The 22303-nt window shown below is 40.8% G+C and overlaps 2 protein-coding genes across 9 annotated transcripts in view; one reads left to right on the forward strand and one right to left on the reverse strand.

Moving 5' to 3' along the window:
- On the reverse strand, positions 1 to 12208 carry LOC120368804 (DPY30 domain-containing protein 1-like). Of its 5 annotated transcripts, none has more exons than XM_039481367.1 (5): positions 11754 to 12074; positions 9109 to 9291; positions 8871 to 8993; positions 5959 to 6068; positions 1 to 1081 (listed from the first exon to the last, which is right to left on the reverse strand). In XM_039481367.1, exons 1-5 carry the CDS (start codon positions 11832 to 11834, stop codon positions 1057 to 1059), a joined length of 522 nt encoding a protein of 173 aa, XP_039337301.1. In that variant the 5' UTR covers positions 11835 to 12074; the 3' UTR covers positions 1 to 1056. The 5 variants fall into 5 exon arrangements, with proteins under 5 accessions (XP_039337301.1, XP_039337298.1, XP_039337299.1 ...); XM_039481364.1 differs by having other exon boundaries at positions 282 to 1056; XM_039481365.1 differs by lacking the exon at positions 11754 to 12074 and adding an exon at positions 12082 to 12208 and having other exon boundaries at positions 289 to 1056.
- The window catches only part of DYDC1 (DPY30 domain containing 1), a 16591-nt gene continuing 6490 nt past the window's right edge, over positions 12203 to 22303 (forward strand). Inside the window, exons 1-4 of one of the 4 annotated variants that reach the window (XM_039481375.1) lie at positions 12203 to 12343; positions 13743 to 13843; positions 16239 to 16394; positions 16509 to 16631. In XM_039481375.1, coding sequence (XP_039337309.1) covers positions 16248 to 16394; positions 16509 to 16631 — 270 coding nt within the window. In that variant the 5' untranslated portion in view covers positions 12203 to 12343; positions 13743 to 13843; positions 16239 to 16247. Of the gene's footprint in view, positions 12450 to 13742; positions 13844 to 13926; positions 14079 to 16238; positions 16395 to 16508; positions 16632 to 22303 lie in introns of those variants that run through there. The other 3 variants (XM_039481377.1, XM_039481376.1, XM_039481378.1) reach the window with 3 other exon arrangements.

Genomic DNA, 22303 nt, shown 5'->3' on the forward strand with positions numbered 1-22303 from the left:
GACCCCAACAACTTTTGATCCAAATTATTTTGATGGCCTCCTGAATACATACAAGAAAACGTGATCTTTGACACTTCCCTCATTCAAATTGGATCCAAAGTATGCATAACTGTAAAAAACCTATAAACTAACTGAACATACAGGATAAAATAGCTTTTAATAACCTAGATTTTAAAATATGATCGGCCATAGAAGCTGTGTTAAAACCTTATTAAAAACTTCAAAGCAGAATTCTAAATTTAGCAGTAGCACTTATTCAGAAGATATTTTATTCAATTATTTAACTAGAAATCCAGGATACTGTTTCATAGGCAAAATGTAAAGTTGCCAGTTTCATTTGCTTTGTGACTGAGATTTAGTAATATCTGTCACTTTAAGAAGGTGTTCTTAAAAGGATGCACTATTTCCAAAATTAGCAATTACAGATACAGTAATCAAATTGGATCCATTAAATATCAGTATAAAATTAGTAGTGTCATATTTCCCAGGACATATTTAAAAAAAAATCAATATAATAGGTGGTGTAGGATGCAACAGGTACAGAAAGTTTAAAGAAAAAACTTTATTTTACTTTCCCATGCAAATACAGACACCAGGCTGCACACACATATTACATTTCAGGATCAGGGCCTTAGTATCTGTGGACCATCATGAACAGAAAGGAAGACTCTTTCCTACTCATTTCCAGAGCACCGTACACAATAGGAAGATAATTTAGTCAATTCTCATACCTTATTTTTTGTCTTTATATTAATTTCAGTTCTTCACCGGATTCATATTTGTCATGTGGAACTACTGTGTCTTTGGTTTGCATGTCTTATTCATTCCTAGGTTTGCTGTATTCTACCAGTCATCTCAGAAAGCTTTATGGAATCTTTGCTTGCAGTGTTCATTTGAGGCTTCCTCATGAGATGTACTGTTAGTGATTCATTCAGCTCACTCTCATTCATGTATTGAGTAGTCTTCCCTGTCAGGTTTGTCCCTTGATGGTTCCTGGTTTGTTTCAACAGCTTTACCATCTGCCAAAATGTCCACAACGTTCTCCTTACCCCCCTTCTATGTATGAAAAGAATGAATTTTTCTGTACAAACATAAACAAATACACTTTTTGGCAACATAATCAAATCACATTATTATCTGTTTTGTAATATTTAATTTCCACAAGTGAAGAATGATTTATAATATCTAAAAGGCAGGATTACTGTTTATTCATTGATTCTCTTTTTTCAGTGATTTTTAGCAGTCTCTGGAGGTCCAAAATTAGGGTACAATCAAAGCTTTCAAGAGCATTTTGCCCCACAACTTAATCTGTGAAGTAAATCTGACTGTACCAGAAATCTAGTATGTACCCATAATCTAGCACACTTGGGAGTATTTGACCAGGCGAGTATCAGAGCTGGAAAAATAATAAATAAGCAGCAAGTTAGGGCTGAGGTGAATTGACAGATCAGAGTGAGGAACACTGCAGTAGCTTGTCTGCTCTGTGCCAGGATCTAGCCAAACACCATCAGCCCTTACTTGTACAAGAGCTAACACTTGAAACAAACAGAATTACTCCACAAGTTTACAATGACATGGAGTAATTCTTTTACAATTATGAAATGATAAGCAAAGAGTTGCAGGCAAAGAATACTGTTACTTTTCTATAAGCAAGTAGGCATGAACAATTTAATTTCATTCATGAATTTTAATACATTCATCTCTTACATTTTGTACCTATATGCAACAGTTGGGTTTAGTGTATGGTTAAATCACATCTATGTGATCCTTAGTTCTCCTTTTGGAGCCAAATATCCCTATAAAAATCATTTTGTGATTCATAGAAAACACTGTTGAGGTGTTGCTCAAAGGCCTGGAATGGGGACTTAAATCATCATTGCCACTACCTTTAGTTGATGATGGCACTGAAAATCTCTCACTTGCAGATCAACGTTCTGCTCTTCTACTTCAATTGACAAAGTTTCATTCAATGGCACTCATTCCTGGAGAATAACTAACCACCTCCACCTACAATTTTCTGCACTCTCTGAGATGAGCACAAATCCTATCTAGTTACTTAACTCTTGACAATGCTTATATTTAACTTTGTAAGAATTATTTGTTTATTTTCTCATTCCATTGTGTCTTTATTTTTCTACTACTTCTTTCATATTATATGCATCAAGAAATCTGTTACCTACAGCCAAGCATTCAGAATATGCTGCGAAGAGTAAGTCCAGGATATAGACCTTAACGCACTTAAAACTGCCATCACCAAACAAGGACACTCCACCAGAGAAGTAGATTGAATTATGGAAGAGGCCACCCAAATACCCCAAGAAAACATCCTTCAATACAGAAATAAAACCCTCTCTGACCACAAACCTAGTTGTCACCCTTCACACCACACTGGAATCCATATTGGGGTATCATCAAACAACTACAACCCATACTTGATGGGGACCCCATCCTGAAATAAATTTTTTCTGAGCCTCCACTTCTGGCTTCCAAACAACCCCTAACCTCTTCAAGCTTATCAGGAGCCAGCTCCCCACAGACAAGAACACACCAACTCAAAGTGGCACCAGACCTTGCCAGCACAACAGATGCAAAACCTGCAGACATATCTCCACTGCTACAATGGTCAACACCCGCCACAACACACCTTTGAAGATCCATGGATCCTACACATGCCTATCATAATGTGGTAAACCTCATACAGTGCACTAAATGCCCCAATAGTAACTATGCAGGTGAAACCAGACAATCACCATGCTCTTGAATTAACTCACAAAGGTGAATGATAAGACAAAACACCCTATCACCTGTGGATAAATATTTTTCACAAAGTGATCACTCTCTTTCTGACCTATCAGTCCTCATCCTCAAAAGACAAGGCAGGGAGCTTAAATTCATAACTTTACTAGACGCTAAAAATCATGGACTGAATAGAGACACTGGATGTATGGCTTATTACAACAATCTGTAACCCATTAACTCCCTCTTTTTGTCCTATGACTGCAGGGGTGTTAACGGGTCACTCTAGAATGGTCCCTTACAATATGAGCTAACTACTTACACTACACTATCTATTCCACCTTGCAATTGTGCTATGACTCTGGCCTGGTTTACACTACAGAGTTAGGTTATGTTGACCTAACTCTGTAAGCATTTATATTAAAATGTAGCTCCAACCGATGTAACTCACCTACTACACCGACTTAACTCCACCTCCTTAAGAGGCTTAGGTTGACAGGTCAATCCAGTGTCAGTGTAGACACTGCATTGTTTACAGCAACTGTTGATGCCTTTCAGAACCTTTCCCACAGTGCCCCACACTGACAGTTAAACAGGTACAAGGGCTCCTGGTGAGGATGCGCACCGCCGTAACAAGGAGTGTAGTGTGGATATGAAAAAGCAATTTAATTATGGCGGTGGCTGTACATCGACCTAATTTATGTCAACTTAATTTTGTAATGTAGACTTGCCCTCAGAGTAGCTTTGCCAGGCCATGTCTACACTACACACTTATATCAGTATAACTACATCAGTAGTACAATCCAAACTCCTGAGCAATGTAGTTATACCGACCTGACCCGTTGTAGACAGCGCTGTGTCGGCGGGAGGGATTCGCCCATCGGCATAGCTACTGCTTCTTGTGGAGATGGATTAACTATGCTGATTCACTCTCCTGTCAGCATAGGAGCATCTTCATTTAAGTGCTACAGTGGCACAGCTGCGCCAATGCAGTGTTTTAAATGTACACCTGCCCCCAGACCTGAAGACCACCTTTCTGGCTCAAAAGCATCTCTCTCACCAACCATTGGTCCAATAAAAGATATTGCCTCACGCACCTTGTCTTTCTTTCATATTAAGTATGTTGAGTCAGATAATGTTTATTGATTACCAAACATCATTTAATCACTCATTTACGGTATTAAATATCAACTATTCCATTTTCCACAGTTAGAAACAATTACCTTGTGAATTCAACACTGTGAAGACAAAGAAAGTTGAGCTAGCCAGCCAGCTTTATTTAGCCATGTTTTTAAAATGTGGACAGGACATCTGACATTTCTGAATTTTAGCAAACCAAGTCCCCCTCTACCTAATAGTTTATAACTTCACTCACTGATCTCTCTTCAATATCCAATGACAAGTGACTTCACCCACTAGCCATTTACCCCTTTCCCAGGGCACCAACATTACCACCCTTTTGCCTTCATCTTCTAGGCTTTTACCTAATGCTACAACTTTCTTATTGTTTCATAACAAGTATAACAAGAAATTTGTTGTTCTTATCACTTTAAACTTTTTAAAATAAAGTTTTCATTCATGTGCTGAAATTAAAACTTAATGCATTTACTATCTAAAAACCTTTCACATATATGTTATGCTCCTGTAAATATTTCAGAGTGAGACAGGAAAGAGAAAGAAAAACCCAAAAAATAGGTTGCTTTTGTTTTCAGAGAGGAGGAAAGGAATGGATTTTGCACAATCCTCTTTTAAGTCCAAGATTTTCTCCATTTATTTTCACTGTAACTATCCAGCTCCCTTGAAAGATGGAAACAGGAAATGCTTCTAATGTCAGCAGGATTGTGGGACTCAAGCAGCTTCTCTGACCAGATGGGAGAAGGAACTTCTTGTGACAGTGAATTGCAGAGGTTAACATTAAGCTAGAACAGTTTGTTGCTTTTTAAAAAACACAGCAAACATCTTATTTGCGTCCTTAATTTCTGATATGCTCTGGAGAGGTACCTTCATGACTCCAACAGATAAATTTTGTTGCACAAGGAACTCTAGTTCACAGCCAATCAGTGTACATGAGTTTATTTTGTCAGTATGCAGTACATTTATCCAGTTTCTTTTCTACTCACATAATATTGTCCACTCAATCGCAAACTATGACTGTTCTTCATTTGGCAATATATAATTTGATTTTCAACCCTTGTTTTATCACTCTTGTATAGCTGTGTGGTTATTGAATACATATTCCATTTCTTTTTGGATGAAGGTGTATAGATTCTATTTAAGGTCAGGTTTTCCCTCCCTTAACTCCTTCCGACCACCAACTAGAGACATACATCTGTGAGTGTAGATACCATCCATGGCAGTGATTTAAGAGATTAGTCCACGGTCCCAGGTGTTGATTTTTGCCAGATGTATCATGCTACGGCTTCTGCTTCAAACTACAATTTTGTTACACTCATAAGGTATCGCTCCTGTTTAAAAAGGCATATCATCAGCCCTCCACCTGCAACAGAACTACGGATGTTCACAAAGAGCCTGCACTGCAGTGACACTGTTCAGGGGTGTGTATGAATACGAGCTAGGCAATTAATAGATAAGGAGATAGAGTCAGACTACCTTACTTTGGAAATTCCTAACTTTAATCAGGCCACGGCACAACATTACTTAAAAAGACACACAGACATTTGGCTGCAAAACTTAAATTACCTTTGTGATTTTTTTTTTTGTTAAATACATGGCTTTTATTCAAGTTTAGCTGGGTTTTCTCACATTAAAATTCTTCCAGGAATATTTTCTCTTTTTAAAAACTGGTTCATAATGTAAGTCCCACAAATAGCAAAACTATGATAAATTCTATTCCTTAACTAAACTGAAAAAAGCAGCACATTTCCAGCATATTGTTTCCCTGGCAGATTAAAAATTGATTGTCTTTTACTTGTTTGTTGCAATAAGTTTTCTTGTTTTATAGAAAAACATTTTTATGGACAAATCATGTTATATCTAAAACACAAATGTATTTACATAAAAAAGAGTTTTCTGAAGTCATTCTATATTTGACTAAAGATTGGTGGCTGTCTAGTGGTATACGTCAACTCACTTTTTCAAAGCAGGTTGAGTCCGAAGGAACGTTAACTGTAGTACGTATGAATGGAGCCAGTAAGACTGTTTAGAACATGTGGTGAGAAAAACTGTTTAGACATTATTTGTATTGCTAGGTATAATACTTACTCTAAATAATAGTCCTCATCATCCTCTACAACCATTGCCAAATTAGAGGTTCCAGACTTGGTGGTCAGTTCTGCTGTCATCTTTCTTGGATACTGTTCAATAATTATCTTCTAAGGTAAAAGTTACATTTGATTCAAACAAACAAAAAGAGAAACAGACAGACTACATGTCTCATCTCTTTCCCAGTTAAGCCAATGAGGTTTTGCCATTGACTGCAGTGGGAGCAGGATTAGCCCTATACAGAATATTTTTCTATATTTTTTAACAGTAAGGGTATGTCTCCATTACAAACCTAAGTCGACCTATATTAGGTTGACTTGCATCACCACAGTAATTACTGTGGTGGCTGTATATCCACACTACTGTCCTTGGGTCGATGGTGCACATCCTCACCTGAAGGAGGCGGGGGGGGGGGGGGGGAGGAAGAGAGAAGCTCGGGTTTCTCATCTCAGCAGGGACAAACTGCAGTCTGTAAAGGCCACTCATCATTGGCAAGGGGGTCGGACCAGCTGCTTCTGCCTAAGCCCAGGCTGCAGCCTCTGCAACCCCACTACCTGTTTTGGCCTTTTAGCAAGGCCTGCAGCCTGAGGATTTACCAGGCTGGAGCTCGCCTTGCCTTGCCTTGCCTTGCCTTGCCTTGCTCCCTGAGCTCCCAGGCAGCCAGGTCCTTCTCCCTCCAAGGCTGGAGAGAAAGAGACTCAGTTCCTGGCTCACAGCCCTTTTATAGGGCCAGCTGTGTAGCCCCAGCTGTGGCTGCCTTCCCAATCAGCCTATTCTTATTGGCTCTCAGCCCCAGCCCACTCCAAGGGATGGCTCACAGATGAGAGTGGAGTCCGAAGCTGCCTCCTCTTCTCGCCCTGGTTCCCAGCTGGGAATGGGGTCTGCCAGGAGCAGGGTTCAGCAGCCCAGCTCTCCCAGGGACCAGGGGGTAGCTGGGCTCTATCTGCCCAGCTGTCTTGTCAAGAAATTGACAAGACAGCCAATGTAAGGGACATTGTCTACACAGACACTATGTCACTCTAACTACACCAGGGGTTCTCAAACTGGGGGTAGGGACCGCTCAGGAGGTCATGAGGTTATTACACAGGGGGTTGCGAGCTGTCAGCCTCCACCCTAAACCCTGCTTTGCATCCAGCATTTATAATGGTGTTAAATATATTAAAAAAGTGTTTTTAATTTATAAGGGGGGGTTGCACTCAGAGGCTTGCTATGTGAAAAGGGGTCACCAGTGCAAAAGTTTGAGAACTACTGAATTACACCAACATAAGCCTTACACCTCTCGTGGAGGTGGAGTTATTATGTTTGAGTAGTAGGGCATTGGTGGGAGGAAGGCTGTAGTGTAGACACTGACATAATCAGGTTGACAGAAGGCTGCCTAATCTGATCTGATGGGAGAGCTGTTCACATCAGTGCTATTGTCAGTGAAATTTATGTCAGTCAGGAATGTGTTTTTTTCACACCCCTGAATGACAAAAGTTTTACCGACAAAAGTGCTATCGTAGACATAGCCTAAGTCTTTTTGATAAGCTAAACAGATTGCACTCTTTAAATCTCTCACTGTAAGGCATTTTCTCAAGCCCTCAAATCATTGTTGTGGCTTTTTTTTTTACACCCTCTTCAATTTTGCAACATTCTTTTTAAAATATGGGCACCAGAAATGTTTGCAGTGTTGTCATATCTGGCACACAAATACCTCATACAGAGGTAAAAATCACCTCCCTATTCCTTCTCACTACTCCCATTTATACATCCAAGGATTACATTGGTCCATTTTGCCACAGCATTGCACTGGGAGCTCATGTTGAGTTACTCATCGACTGTGACCTCTGAATCCTTTTCAGAGTCACTGCTTCCCAGGATACAGTTCACCATTCTGTAGGTATAGCCTAAATCAGGGTTTCTCAAACTTCATTGCACTGCGACCCCCTTCTGACAACAAAAATTACTACACGATCCCAGGTAGAGAGACCGAAGCCCAAGCCCCGCCTCCCTGGAGTGGGGCCGAAGCCAAAGCTTGAGGGCTTTGGCCCTGGGCAGGGGAGCTGTAACCTGAGCCCTGCCACCAGAGCTGAAGTTGAAGCCTGATCCCTGCTGCCCAAGGATGAAGCACTCAGGCTTCGGCTTCAGCCCTGGGTGGTGGGGCTCAGACTTTGGCTTCAGCAAGTTGAACACCAGCCCTGGCAACCCCATTAAAACAGAATGAAGACCCACTCTGGGGTCCCGACCCACAGTTTGAGAACCACTGCCCTAAATTATCTGGTCCTAGATGTATAACTTTGCAGCTGGCTGTATTAAAATGCATTTTGTTTGAATAGGCCCAGTTTATAAAGTGATGCAGATCACTGCATGAATGCCCTGTCTTTCTCATCATTACCACTCTGCCAATCTTTGAATCATCCATAAATTTTGTCAGCTGTGATTTTGACATGGTATTCAAAATGCTGGCAGTCTCTTTATACTAGGACTTCTAATGTGTCTACCACTGATGAAACAGGACCGATGTTACCAATGTTTAGAAAAGATTTCCCAATGTAGACAAACTGCTTTTATGACTTGTGACACAGCGGATAGGGAACTGACAATATGAGTAAGCCTGGACATTGCAAGGATGAAGAATATAAATATGAGCTGTTGGATTATAATCTAAATTTCCCTCTTAGGCAGGTAACTGGGGACACGGTGAGAATTCCTTATCTCTTGTCTGCAAAATGGGGATAAAAATTATTTACCTATCTATGCTAATTACAGGAGAATTGTGAGGCTTAATTTTTTAATATTAAAAAAAAATTGATGAAAACTACTGCATTATTAGATTAAGAACGCTGTGTATTAAGATTCAATTTTCTTAAGCATGTAAAGATAATAAGATTTCAGTTTTAAAATGTAGTATACAAGATTAAATTCTGCCAGACCTGATAATGTGCTTCAGTTTTCTGCTTGATCAGGAGCTCTTCTGCTTTCAGTTTTTGTACCATTTCCAGTTCTATCAGGGCCTTTGCACGATCTCGTATCAGCTGGTCCCTCTCTACCTTCCTCTAGCATTGCAGAAAAATTATGATGTTGACCAATGACAAAATATGGAAACTAAAATCAGCCATGTTGGGATTAAATGTCAAAAAAGATTTTTTTTAAAAAAGAAAGGAAATTCACCTCTTCTTCTTTATTTAATTTTTTCTTGTATTTGTAAAGCCAGTATGCCAGATAATTAATTGGGTCTGCTGGCCGATGCTCTGCCACCTCTGCAAGTCCCTCAGCTAAGCATTTTCCTATGCATTTCTTGAGGTACTCTGTATCCATTCTTATCTTCCACCAAGCGCTGCACCAATATATTAACTGAAATGTTTTAGACATTATTGAGTGAGAACATGTGCACTAACAAAAGGTTTCATATGGACGTTGGTGGTCATACAAATCTGTTTACATTGCCTTGGTGATACATCTCAACCCTGACATGGGGAACGATTTCTGGTAGTAAGGGAATATTTCAGCCTTAATGGCCAATACATTCTTGAATGACACAGCTAAGAAAGGTGGCAACTGAGTTGTTGGTTTTGTGCGATGAACATCACCACAGTGATACCAGCAACTCATTTCACATAGCCTGTTGGAAAGACATGCGCTGGTAACCACTTTTGGTTACTAACATCTTGGTTCTCTAGAAGTGAAAGTCCCTGTATTGCACTTCTAATTAAATTCTGTATCGATCTTGGTAAAATATTACTCCTTAAGTATTATTTTATTCCTACTGGATCTGCAGTAGCCCTAACTAGCACAATCTGCATGGCACTGAACCAAACGCAATAGTCTTAGTTTTCATTTTGCACAAATAGAGTACAAAATGTTGGATTTATAAAGAAGCTTCCAGGCTAATCTAGACAGCGTAAGTGGCTTTTACAGAAGAAAGTGTAAACGATAAGAAACTGAAAATGCAGTGACAGTGTAGGGCAATTATGGGAGTTAAGTACTAAGGCTATGTCTACACTATGGACCTTAGAGCGGCATAGCTGTACCACTGCAGCTGCGCCGATATAAGGTCTCCCGTATAGCTGCTCTATGCCAGTGGAAGAAAGCTCTCCCACCAGCATAATTAAACCACCCCTACCAAGCGGCAGCCATGGCAATGGCACTGTCCACACCAGCTCTTTTGTCGGTGAAACTTATGTTGGTCAGGGGGGTGTTTTTTCACACCCTGGACCAACAAAAGTTTTTCTGACAAAAGTGCTAGCATAGGCAAAGCCTAACAGGATGTCTATATTTAAATGTTACAGCGGCACAACTCTATAATGCGTCAGTGTAGACACTACCTCAACCAATGGGGAGGGATTTTTCCATTCGTGTAGGTAATCCACATCCCTGAGAGGTTGTAGCTAGGTTGATGGAACAATTCTTCCATTGACCTAGTGCTGTCTACATCAGGGGTTAGGTCGGTATAGCTACATTTCTCAGGGGGGTGGATTTTTCACACCGTTGAGAGACTTAGCTATAGTGATGTAAATTCCTAGTGTGGACTGGGCCTCAGACTGAGTCTTTACTCCTGGTGGAATTCTGCACTACTGTGTGTGCGCATAATTAACGAGCTGTGCATACTTTTATTTTTTTGTGCAGAAAAAAGCTTCTACCGAAATGTTCCTGCAGTTCCACCTTCTGCCCACCAGGGTGCTGTGGTGTAAGAACAGTAGCGGCAGCTCCCAGCCAGCTGGGGCAGACAAACAGCCTGCCTTCTTTGCAGCGCCTGTCAGACCACGTCATGAGACAGCAGGAGACAGACAGCATGGAGTGCTGGGGTGTGTGTGTGTGTGTGTGTCAGACAGGGGCTCATAAGGGCTAGCTGGGGAGGACAGACTGGGGCAGGGGTTGAATGGGAGTGGAGGCACAGGGCCACAGGGGGGAGGGAGGTGCAGGGCCACATTGTGATGGGGGACGGGGTGCAGAGCTACATAGAGACAAGGGAGTGACTAGGTAGGGGCACAGAGACACTTGGGGACAGAGGAAGAGGGCACAGAGCCACATGGGGATGGGCAGACTGAGTGGGGGTGGAGGGACACATGGATAGGGAGTGTGGGAACACATGGGGACAGGGGTAGATGTGCTGGACTGAATGGGAAATGCTAGGGATCAGCCAGGGTCTAGAGGGGGATAGCTCTCTAACAATCCTACCCGCCCCTCAAAAACCTTCAAAAACATACTTTTCCTACCCATACCCACATTTCCCACCCACTCCCACAACCCTCCAAGTTCACACCCTGGCTCTTTCCCAGCAATTTACTCCCCCAGCTCCTCCATTACCCCTGAGTCCTCCAAGCCTTTGCTTCTGAGGGGTGTGGTAAATATGGTTCTGAATTGTAGTTTAAATGAATTATTACTCAGTTCTGTATTAACATGCCTAGTAAGGAATCTATTTGTCAAAAAACATTTCCTGAATCATTTTTTCTTGTCTGTATTGTCACAGACATACTTGGTGACAGATATTTTGAAATAAATGACCAATAATAATTAAAATTGGTGTAATTATACTGTTATTTTGACAAATAAAATATGCAGAATTTTAAAACACTGCACATAATTTTTATTTTTTGGCACAGAATTCCACCAGGAGTAAGTCTTGTACACTGGCGTCTGTCTGAGTGGGACCCCCTACTGTCCAGGTGACTGAGGTTAGTGTGTCCTCTCAGGAACAGCCCAGGGGCTCTTCCTCTCCCCCCCCCCCCCCATGGGTAGCTACCGCAATGAGCAGCCTCCGGTATTACAGAGTTAAAGTAGCGGAGGTCCCTGTTGTGTAACGATCAGTCACTCACCCCTGGGTGTGGGGGGCGGGCCAGTCCTTTGTACACACGGTGACCGGCTCCCGCGCCGTGCTTCACGCGGGGGCCCCGCATCACTCCCACCCCAGCCAGGCTGCCTGCCCGCCCGGGGCTGACCCCACCAGGTGCCTGCTGCGATGCCGCAGCCCAGGGGTGGGCGCAGCGCGGTCAGCCCCCCCGAGCCAGGCACCGCCGCGTCCCGGTCCGGCCCACACGCCGGGACCCCACCGTGCCCGGCTCTCCAAGGCGAGCTGCCCTCAGGCCGGGCCGATGTTCTGCCACTGCCCAGCCCCGAGGGGGTTAATCCCGCCACCTTACTCACGTGACAGCCCCCGCACCACCCCACCACCAATCCTACCGCCCGGGTCACGCGGGCGGCTGCCTAGCGACGGGACGCTCCCCCTCCGCGCGCTGCGGGGTGTCCTCTGCGGCTGCGCGCTGCTCGAAGCGTCGGAGCAACGGCCAGCGCCCCCTCCCCACACGGGACGCTCGTTGGCCCGCCGAGGCCCGTTTACTCATCACGCGCGCACGGTTCGGTGGCACGCGCTGCGCTGCGCTGCGCTGCTGCTTGGCGAACGCGCCCGGTAGGGCTCCCCGGCCGCAGCAGGGGGTCGCGCCTCCCCCCGGGAAGTGGGGTGGGGGCATGAGCTCGGGCCTTGTCCCCAGTGCGGCTCCGCGCCAGTGATTCTGGTCTGTGCGCGGCGCCGTGGCGCGGGGGAACCCTTCAAATCGGTTTCCCCTGGTGAAGCGGGCGCGAGGAGCGGCCGGGGTCCCGTGCGGGTGGCTCTGCCCTGCCGATGGGCCTCCCGTGCGTCTGCGGGCAGCACGCGCCTGTTCCCAAACCGCCTCCAGTCCGTTTATAGCAACAACGCACCAGCCGCAGCTACCGGTCATCTGTCTCCCAGCAGCCTCCCCCCACCCAGCAGGGTCATGGTGTTGGTTCATAACAAATCATCTAACCCAGTGGTTTTCAACCTTATTTCATTTGTGGACCCCTAAACATTTCAAATAGAGGTGTGGACCCCTTTGGAAATTTTAGGCATAGGCTGCGGACACCCCTCCGCCCCCGGGATCCACAGATTGAAAACCACTGATGTAGCCCAAGCTAGATGGTGCTACAGCTGTTGAAAATCAAAACACAAATACAGGCAACCATAATTTTGCTTGCATTTTCACCTTCCTGGAAAGAGTCGTTTTTCGTCTCCATTCACCAGCATTAAAAACTGACAGATCTGTCCTCGTTCTTTGTTTATACAAAGAGAACAATCCTAAATTATGTTTTAGCGCACCACAGATTGCACTGTGAATACTCCTGGCCTAAATAAAATGTTGACTAGGTCTTTTACATTTTTATGGTGCTTAAGTATTTGTAAGGGAGCTATTATCCTTGTATCTAAATTAGAAATATTCTTTACACTTGATATATTTTTTGCTTTCCAGTTTGACCCTCTACTTCAACTATATGTAAAGGGCCAGTGCTTACTAAAAGGTTCAGAAAAAACTGTTATTTTGCAGATTATAGCAAAAAGCTAAATGTATTTTGAGTTCTAAGTTTAACACTAAAAATGAAAGTGTATTCAAACTATTATTTTTTTTCTGTGATCTTTTATTACTTCCAAAGCGTTGGGAATCGTATACTAAACAGACCGTGATTTCAGTACTGTACTGACAATAAGCAATATTCGGTCAGTGTTCACACACAAATCCCAAAACAAGGATGTTAGTATTATCATTGTTATAGTCATATCATTATTATACAGTATAACAGTATTGTAATAGTGGTAATATATTGGGTCCTGATTGTACAAACACTTATACACATGCTTAAAACTTAGCTGACATGAGGCTGTAGGAAAACAAAACCTGCATTCGGAGTGAATATATTTTTAATCTTATGAGTAGCAGAGATGAGACATATGCCCATAAATGAAGTCTTTTATGCTATTTATACTTGTCTCATACCTAACTATTCTTTTGTTCTAGAAATGGTTTAAACAAGAAAATCAAGCATCCCAAAAACAAAGTGTACAAACCATGCCAAGAATGTAAATATATTTGAAGAGTGGGTTGCAGAATCCTTTGAGGTGAGAGGAAACTATAGAACCTTCAAGAGGTAACTGTGTTCAGATGTGCATTCTATGGAGGTGCATTGTGACAAAACACTGATACATGCCAGTGTGCCAGAAAGTAAGATTTGAACTTAACAGGAAGCATACCTAAGGGGCATCTGTGCAAGAGACCAGAAGGAAGGAATAGTCTGTGATGTTTCTGATCTCACAAACAAGTTCTCCTTCCTGCATTTGTGTGACTTGCCTTTAGGTAGGTCTGTTTTCTTCTTCTTAAATAGATCATATACAGAAATAATTTAAATTCTAAGTAGCTTCTAGGTTCCTTTGGAATCCACATTGAATTCAGTGAAGTGTGTATTTAGGGACAGAAAATAGCTAATTGGGACTATTTGAGAAGAGCTAATAGAATTTAGCACTATAAGGAAAACTGTAGTGATCATGTACTATTGTAACTGGAGATAAGTGAGTATTTCCTAAACTATATTAAGCAACTACTGCTTCAAGGAAATTACATTTTGAAACAAATGGAGTAGAATTGTACTCTCTGTTTTGGATACATACAGGCAGATGTAAAAGAAGTATGGTCCCTTGTACAGGCTACGCTGTACATATTGTAATAAATTCTCTATGAATTGATGAGTTATATATATCTCATTGTGCATCACCATCTGAAGTTCTATAAAACTAATTGACCGTGAGCCATGTTTAAGAGAGTTTGTTGTTTCCTTAAATGTAATCTAGTTAGAAAGATTGTTAAAACATTTAAAATAACTGAAATGATATGTCCTTCAAGAAGTTATAACATTGTAAAGAAATTGGTACAACATAGATTGTAGTACCCTTAATTATACTGAGTAATATTTTACTCAACAAGTAGTCCCATTTACCTCAATAGGACTTTTTTGTGGAGAAAGGTTATACTCAACATAAGTAAGATTTTAGAATCTGGCCTTACATAAACAGAATACAGTAAGAATAAATTTTAAAGCTTGTTTTTATTATTTCACTATCTGTATAACTATGGACGATGGTGGTGCTTCACTAGACTGGAGAACAAAGGTATTCTGGGAAGTATATTATGTAAAATATTATTTTACAAACTGAATGAATGGCGAATCAGAGATTTTGACTTCAATGGGAGCAAGAGCAAGCCTCGTCTGATTTGCTTTTAATATGCTTCAAATATAGTTAGAAGACAGAGGGTCTAAGATTCTGAGGAAATTAAAAGCCAAGTTCATGAATAATCACTGTAAATCATAGTTGAGAAAAATGTTCTATGAATGATGGTTTTTCTCAAAATATCTAGCAGATTGGCACTCTTTTGGCAAAGGGGAGCATGTCTAAAGTTGGGGTGAAGTACTTTCTTAGGCAGTGTAAGTTCATACCAACTTCCAGGGTCTGCCTAGGCTTGCTTGTAAATTAAAGATGTTATTGTGGTTAGGCACAGGACTGGGATGTCTCCTGCTTTATTCAAATCATACTATACTGGCATATAATATAGATTATTTATTTCAGAAAGTGCATGTCCATTTCATTTTCTGATTAAAATACATCAGATGTGTGCACGCTCTTTGTCAGTAACACAGCATTAATGAAGATTTTTATGGATATAACCTACAAATTTGTTTTGATTGTATTCATGACTTTTAATTCACCTAGCCACAGAAGAACAAGCTTTTATTCACAAGAATTCTTTCTGGAAGCAAAATCTCTCAAATCCTAGCATGAATAAATCTATTTATGAGAGCATTTGTATTGGGACTACTCTCATAGTCATGTTGCAAAGCTGTTTTAATTACTCTCACATTAGTCTGACACTTACAAATATTCACAGATAATTTGTGAACAAAAAAGAGAATTCCAGTTTATAAAGTTTAGCCCATCTGATCAGGGAGCTGACAAATAGCATGTGACTTACATGACTAGGTCATAAAGTATGTATAGCAAATATTAATTGCAACCAGCTCAAAAACTCTGTGATAAAATGTTCATGCACAAAGTATTGAACACTTGTAAAAAATGAGCAAATTAGTATTTATTATTAGTAATACTTCAGTGCCTATAGACCCCCAACTCAGATTGGGACCCCTGCTGCTAGGCATTGTTCACACAGTGAGAGAAAGTTTGTGCCTTGAAGAGCTTGCGGTCTAAATTGGCAAGATGGACAAAGGGGTGAGACGGGAATCGACACAAATGACCTTTTCCAAAGTTATCCAGCAGGTCGTGGCAGAACTGAGAATCCTGACTCTTAACCTAGTGCCTTGTGAACTAGATAACGCTGTCTTTAATACAATGCACAAACTCTTCAAAGAGCATTCACAAAAAAAGGGCTGAATTCATTGGCTAAACTATTTGATATGGTTTAAATGGGCAATCACTGTTTAGTGTCTGCTTCCTTTACATTTTTCAGGAGGTGTGAATGGAGTCTGAATACCTCAAGAGATGCCTAGGAATATGCTTGGCAAAGGGACTTGCAGAAGTGGTAGAGCATCGGCCCATAGACCCAATAGAGTACCTGGCATACTGGATTTACAAATACAGGAGAAATTTAGATGAAGAACAACAGGTGGATCTCTCTGCATTTAAAAATGATTACTGTTACTCTTTCACAAACTTCAGTGAGAATATAGCCAATATTAGTTAATCTTGTTTCTGATTTGTCAATATCTTGCAATGACAGAGGAGGCAGGAGAGGGCTGAACTTGAGCAAGAGCGTGAGGAGGCCCTGAAAGAACTAGAAATGTTAGAAAAAATGAAGGAAGAAGAACTCATGATCCAGCAGAAACTTGCAGAGGAGCAACAGGTATGGCAAAATATAGTCAATAATAAAAATAATTAAAATGTCTAGCAGATAATACTGTGGCATTGACACCTCATAAGTAAGGCTAAGTTTTACTCACAGGTATTTTTAGTAAAAGTCATGGACAGGTCAGAGGGAGTAAACAAAAATTCATGTCCGTGACCTGTCCATGACTTGTACTATATATCCCTGACTAAATCTTGAGTGCTCTGGAGGGATGGGGGGATGAGGGAGCAGCCCAGTAGTGCTGTGGGTGCTCAGGAGTGGGGGTGCGCGTGACCCAGGACCCTCGCTGGTGCTGGGTGTGGGAGGAGGTTTGACGGGGTTGGCAGGCTCCCTACCTGGTTCCGCGTGGCTCCCTGGCTGTCCCTCGGCTCAGAGGTGGCCAGGGAGTTCCGCGCTCTGCCTGCTCCACAAGTGCTGGCTCCGCAGCACCCATTGGCTGGGAACTGCGGCCAATGGGAGTTGCGAGGGTGGTGCCTGTGGGTGAAGGCAACACATAGAGCCGCCTTTGCGCGCCTCCGACTAGGAGCTAAGGGAGAGACATGTCACCACTTCCAGGGAGCCCCCTGAGGTAAGAGCCGCCCAGAGCCCTCACTCCTTCCCACATGCCAACCCCCAGCCCTGAGCCCCTTCCCACACCCAAACGCCTGCTGCTGCTGCTGCTGCTGGGGGAGGCAGATGGTGGCCAGAGACTGCCCCAGCAGCAGCTTGTGCAGCGGGCCCAGGGGCTGCCTGAGCTGTTCAGGGGCCCCCGGGCCAGTTGCATCAGCCGCTACAGAGGTCCCTGAAAGTCACACAGTCCGTGACTTCGGTGACCTCCACGACAGACTCACAGCCTAACTCATAACACTGGAACCAGCCTAGATATGTATCTTATGGTTGACATATTGCATATGTCTGTATAATAGTGTTACAATAGCACAGCATAAAAGCACTATAATGTGACTTGCATAAAGTATCTGTGCCAAATAATAAGTGACATGACCATCCAGAACATGGCTAAGCAAGGAAACTGATTTTGCAGTATGATCTCCTTAAATAATGCAGAACCCTGAGGCAAAGAATACCCAATTTAAGGCTTCTCTAAGCATCAGTAACTTACAATTGGCATGTCGGGTGCTGGCGTTCACTATGCATAGTTGCCTGTCAATTAGGGCGGTCAATTGCAGTTAACTCATGCGATTAACTTAAAAATATTAATTGCTATTAAAAATTAATTGTGATTAATTGCAGTTTTAATTGTACTGTTAAACCATAATAGAATACCAATTGAACTTTATTAAATATTTTTGGGTATTTTTCTACATTTTCAAATATATAGATTTCAATTACAACAAAGAATACAAAGTGTACAGTGCTCACTTCATATTATTCTTGATTACAAATATCTGCACTGTAAAAATGATAAACAAAAAAATAGTATTTTTCAATTCACCTCATACAAGTACTGTAGTACAATATCTTTATCATGAAAGTGCAACTTACAAATGTAGATTTTTTTTTTTACTACATAATTGCACTCAAAAACAAAGCTATGTAAAACATTAGAGTTTACAAGTCCACTCAGACCTACTTCTTGTTCAGCCAACTGCTAAGACAGACAAGTTTGTTTACATTTACAGGAGATAACGCTGCCTGCTTCTTATTTACAATGTCACCTGAACGTGAGAACAAGTGTTTGCATGGCACTTTTGTAGCTGGAGTTGCAAGTTATTTACGTGCCAGATATGCTAAACATTTGTATGCCCCTAATTGCTTTGGCCACCATTCAAGAAAACATACTTCTATGCTGATGACACTTGTTAAAAAAATAGTGGGTTAATTAAATTTGTGACTGAATTCCTTGGGGGGAGAATTGTACATCTCCTGGTCTGTATTTTACCTGCAGTCTGCCATATATTTCATGTTATATCAGTCTCAAATGATGACCCAGCACATGTTCGTTTTAAGAACACTTACACTGCAGATTTGACAGAACGCAAAAAAGGTACCAATATGAGATTTCTAAACATAGCTACAGAACTTGACCCAAGGTTTAAGAATCTGAAGTGCCTTCCAAAATCTGAGAGAAACAAGGTGTGGAAGATGCTTTCAGACATTTTAAAAGAGCAGCACTCTGATGCAGAAACTACAGAACCCGAACCACCAAAAAAGAAAATCAACCTTCTGCTGGTGGCATCTGACTCAGACGATGAAAATGAACATGCATTGGTCCTCACTGCTTTGGATCATTATTGAGCAGAAGCGGTCATCAACATGGATGCATGTCCTTAGGAATGGTGGTCAAAGCATGAAGAGACATATGAATCTTTCCCACATCTGGCACGTAAATATCTTGCAATGCTGACTACAACAGTGCCATATGAACGCCTGTTCTCACTTTCAGGTGACATTGTAAACAAGAAGCGGGCAGTATTTTCTCCTGCAAATGTAAACAAACTTGTTTGTCTGAGCAATTGGCTGAACAAGAAGTAAGACTGAGTGGACTTTCTAGGCTCTAAAGTTTTACATTGCTTTATTTTTGAGTGCAGTTATATTTTTTATGTAATTCTACATTTGTAAGGTCAACTTTCATGATAAAGAGATTGCACTACAGTACTTGTGAGGTGAATTGAAAAATACTATTTCTTTTGTTTTTTATAGTGCAAATATTTGAAATAAAAATAAATATAAAATGAGCACTGTACACTTTGTATTATGTTTTAATTGAAATCAATATATTTGAAAATGTAGAAAACTTCCAAAAATATTTTAATAAATGTATTTTATTATTGTTTAAAAGCACGATTAATCGCAATTATTTTTTTAATTGCTTGACAGCCCTACTGTCCATGCACATGGTAGGTGTACTCAGTAGATGTTGACTGCTCCCTATATTGAGGCAGACAATCAACAAATCTGTAATTTACACACACACACACAACTTTACAAGTGGTTGCCATTGTATGATCATGGAGCACATCCACTGTGGTTCCCTGATCTGTGATGTTGCCTCCTATCCTATGTGGAATTTAGAGCTGAGAATTTTTTTTTGTTTTGTTGCAAATATTTGTTTGAATTGGATGTTGAATTTTGATTTGATCATGTATGCATTTTTGTCATGTTTGCTTTCAACAAATGTTATGTGAGCATTTGAGCATTACTGTTACTAGTGTTCATGCAAAGTGAATGTTTCAATATTTTTAGAATACATGTTTAGGATGTATATTTGAGTATAAATTGCATAATTCATACTGTGTTAGTTAGTTACATACAAGGGCAGCTTCAAGCAAACCTAGGGAACCACTGCACAATTATTTGACTGGGCCCCACTTGCATGTCTGCCTTAATGTGTAACCTTCTTCATGTTACTTTGCCCAACTGCTCTGCTCTAACATCTGCATGTGGGAAGGGAAGGTAATAGTGAATGTATCCAGAAATTGTGTGTTTGTGGAAAGAGTCGGGATTAGTGGATGGAGGTTTCCTGTTAAATAAAAGAAGGGAAAATCTGTGGTGTGGGATAGCATGGGCTAAGGAGATGTCCTGATTCTTCATATGTCTCAATTTATCATCACAGTAGAGCTATTTCAGCATAAAACCATTTGTATGTGACATTATGTAGAACTGAAACATGGGAAGTAAAGACTACACTCACATTTCTAGCTGGCCTTGGTAGAGCAGACCTCTGCCCCCCATGACCCGAAGCCACCTGTTTGAATGAGCAGTGTCTGAAATGGCCCCGTTTGTATATCACATGGTACTGTTGCCATTCCCAGATTGAGATTGCTTACATAATTAACCATAACAGTGTAATCTAAGCATATGACAATCAAATATACAATTTTAAACTCATGCTGCTCTCATTAGTTTAGTTGTGTAAGTTATAGCATGAATTGCATATTGTATATTTTTATACTTTTTAATTTACAATTTAACAATTTGAAAACTGAATTATTTGCTGAATAATTTCAAATAATTAATTTCAAATAATTAATACAGATGAGTATATGATGTTATATCTGCATGTGGCTCACAAAGAAAGAAAAGGCTAAATTAATCAAATAAGTTATTTGTTATGAATTTTCCCCTCAGCTTTGTCACAGAAAAGTCAAATTTTTCAAGGGACTGGTTGTGAGTGGGTCACAGTTTTGAGCAACTACCTCTGGGAACATGCATGTGCTCTACATGACTGCATATGGCCAAAGGGCATCTGAATGCCACTTTTGGACTTAATGGTCATGTTTATTAATATATTTTCACAAAATATGACAGCAAATAAAACAAGATTTTTGCTGTCAGCATTTGATTCTCCAGCATAAGTGTTAATGAATAAAACATTATGTATACTTAAATTATGCAATTTCTGACATATTATGGCAGCAAAGACCTTAGGCCCAGATTTTTAAAGGTATGTAGACATTCATGCGTTCAGCATTGCAACAGCTAACTGATTTAGGGGCCTAAATCTCATTTTCAAGACAGATTAGGCATTTAGGAACCTAAACCCCTTAGACTGTCAATGAGATTTTGGCTCCTATGTGCTTAAATCCCTTTTGAAATGAGATTTAGCCACCTAAATGAGTTAGACATTGCAACGCTAAATGCAGTAGCACCGAAAACACCTTTAAAAATCTGGGTCTTAAATTCTTGTGAGTTCTAGTTGTCTTCAAATGGACATTGGATTTGACCTTTAATTAGAGTGTGTGAGGGAGGTATGGAAGGGTAAGGTCTTCAATTGTCTATTCCGCTTTCCCTTTGACAATTAAAAGACCTTGCTCTCCATTCTGGTCCACAACTGATAAGATTGTTGAGTCACCTGATATTTCAACAAATCTAAACTTCTTATTATTTCAGTTATTGTATGTTTATGTTTTCAAGCATAAAATACATTGTAAATGGTGAAAAAAAAGTATGCAGTGTTGTTGTAGCCATGTCAGTTCCAGGATATTAGAGAGATGAGGTGGGTAAGATAATATCTTTCATTGAACCGACTTATATTGGTGAGAGAGACAAGCTTTCGAGCTTACATAGAGCTCATCTTCAGGTCTAGGAAACTTAACCAGAATGTCACAGCTAAATACAAGATGGATAAGCCCCTTCATTTTCAGTTTATACCAGTTTTTACTGAAAAAATCTCTGGTATTTTCAAAAAGTAGTATTTGGTTTTTTTCTGTATAAATAAAACATATAAAAATAGCGTGTTTTATTAGGAAAATACAGTACATTGCATGAGATATATGTATTATGATAATATATTAGTTTGTGTGTATAAAGCTGCCTGTTGAAGTAAGGCTATATATTAGTCTAGAAGATGCACACAATAAACAAACAGGCTTACACGCAAGCTCTGAAGTGCATGCACATCTGAACGTCCTGATGAATCTCACACTCACCTTGTACCCATTTCAAGCTGTTAGATAATGATTTAAAGATTTGACACACTAAAATGGGAAGAAAACGAAAATCAGAATATGATTCAGAACATAAGGAAGTATTCAAAAGATTTAAAATAAACAAAACGGGAGAAAAGGATGAAGTTGAGTGTATGTGCTGCAAGTGGTGTGGCATCATAGTTGACACTCAGGCAAACTGTATTAAAGAACATTTGCAGAGCAAATGACAAGTAAGACTAAAACAAGAAGGTGAAAATAGAAACAAGCAAACATTGGAATCAGCATTTGTCCAGGCACGGC

Source organism: Mauremys reevesii, linkage group 7, assembly GCF_016161935.1.
Source record: "Mauremys reevesii isolate NIE-2019 linkage group 7, ASM1616193v1, whole genome shotgun sequence".
Classification (NCBI taxonomy): Eukaryota; Metazoa; Chordata; order Testudines; family Geoemydidae; genus Mauremys; species Mauremys reevesii.

Bases quoted from the DNA above. Each gene is read 5' to 3' on its own strand.
- LOC120368804 (XM_039481364.1), bottom strand. From the start codon at position 11,834: ATGCGGGGCCCCCGCGTGAAGCACGGCGCGGGAGCCGGTCACCGTGTG. The intron at 6,069-8,870 runs GTCTGGCAGAAT...CTTTTACCTTAG, and splicing joins AAACTGAAGCACATTATCAG to AAGATAATTATTGAACAGTA. The intron at 1,057-5,958 runs GTAAGTATTATA...TTTCATACATAG, and splicing joins GATGAGGACTATTATTTAGA to AAGGGGGGTAAGGAGAACGT.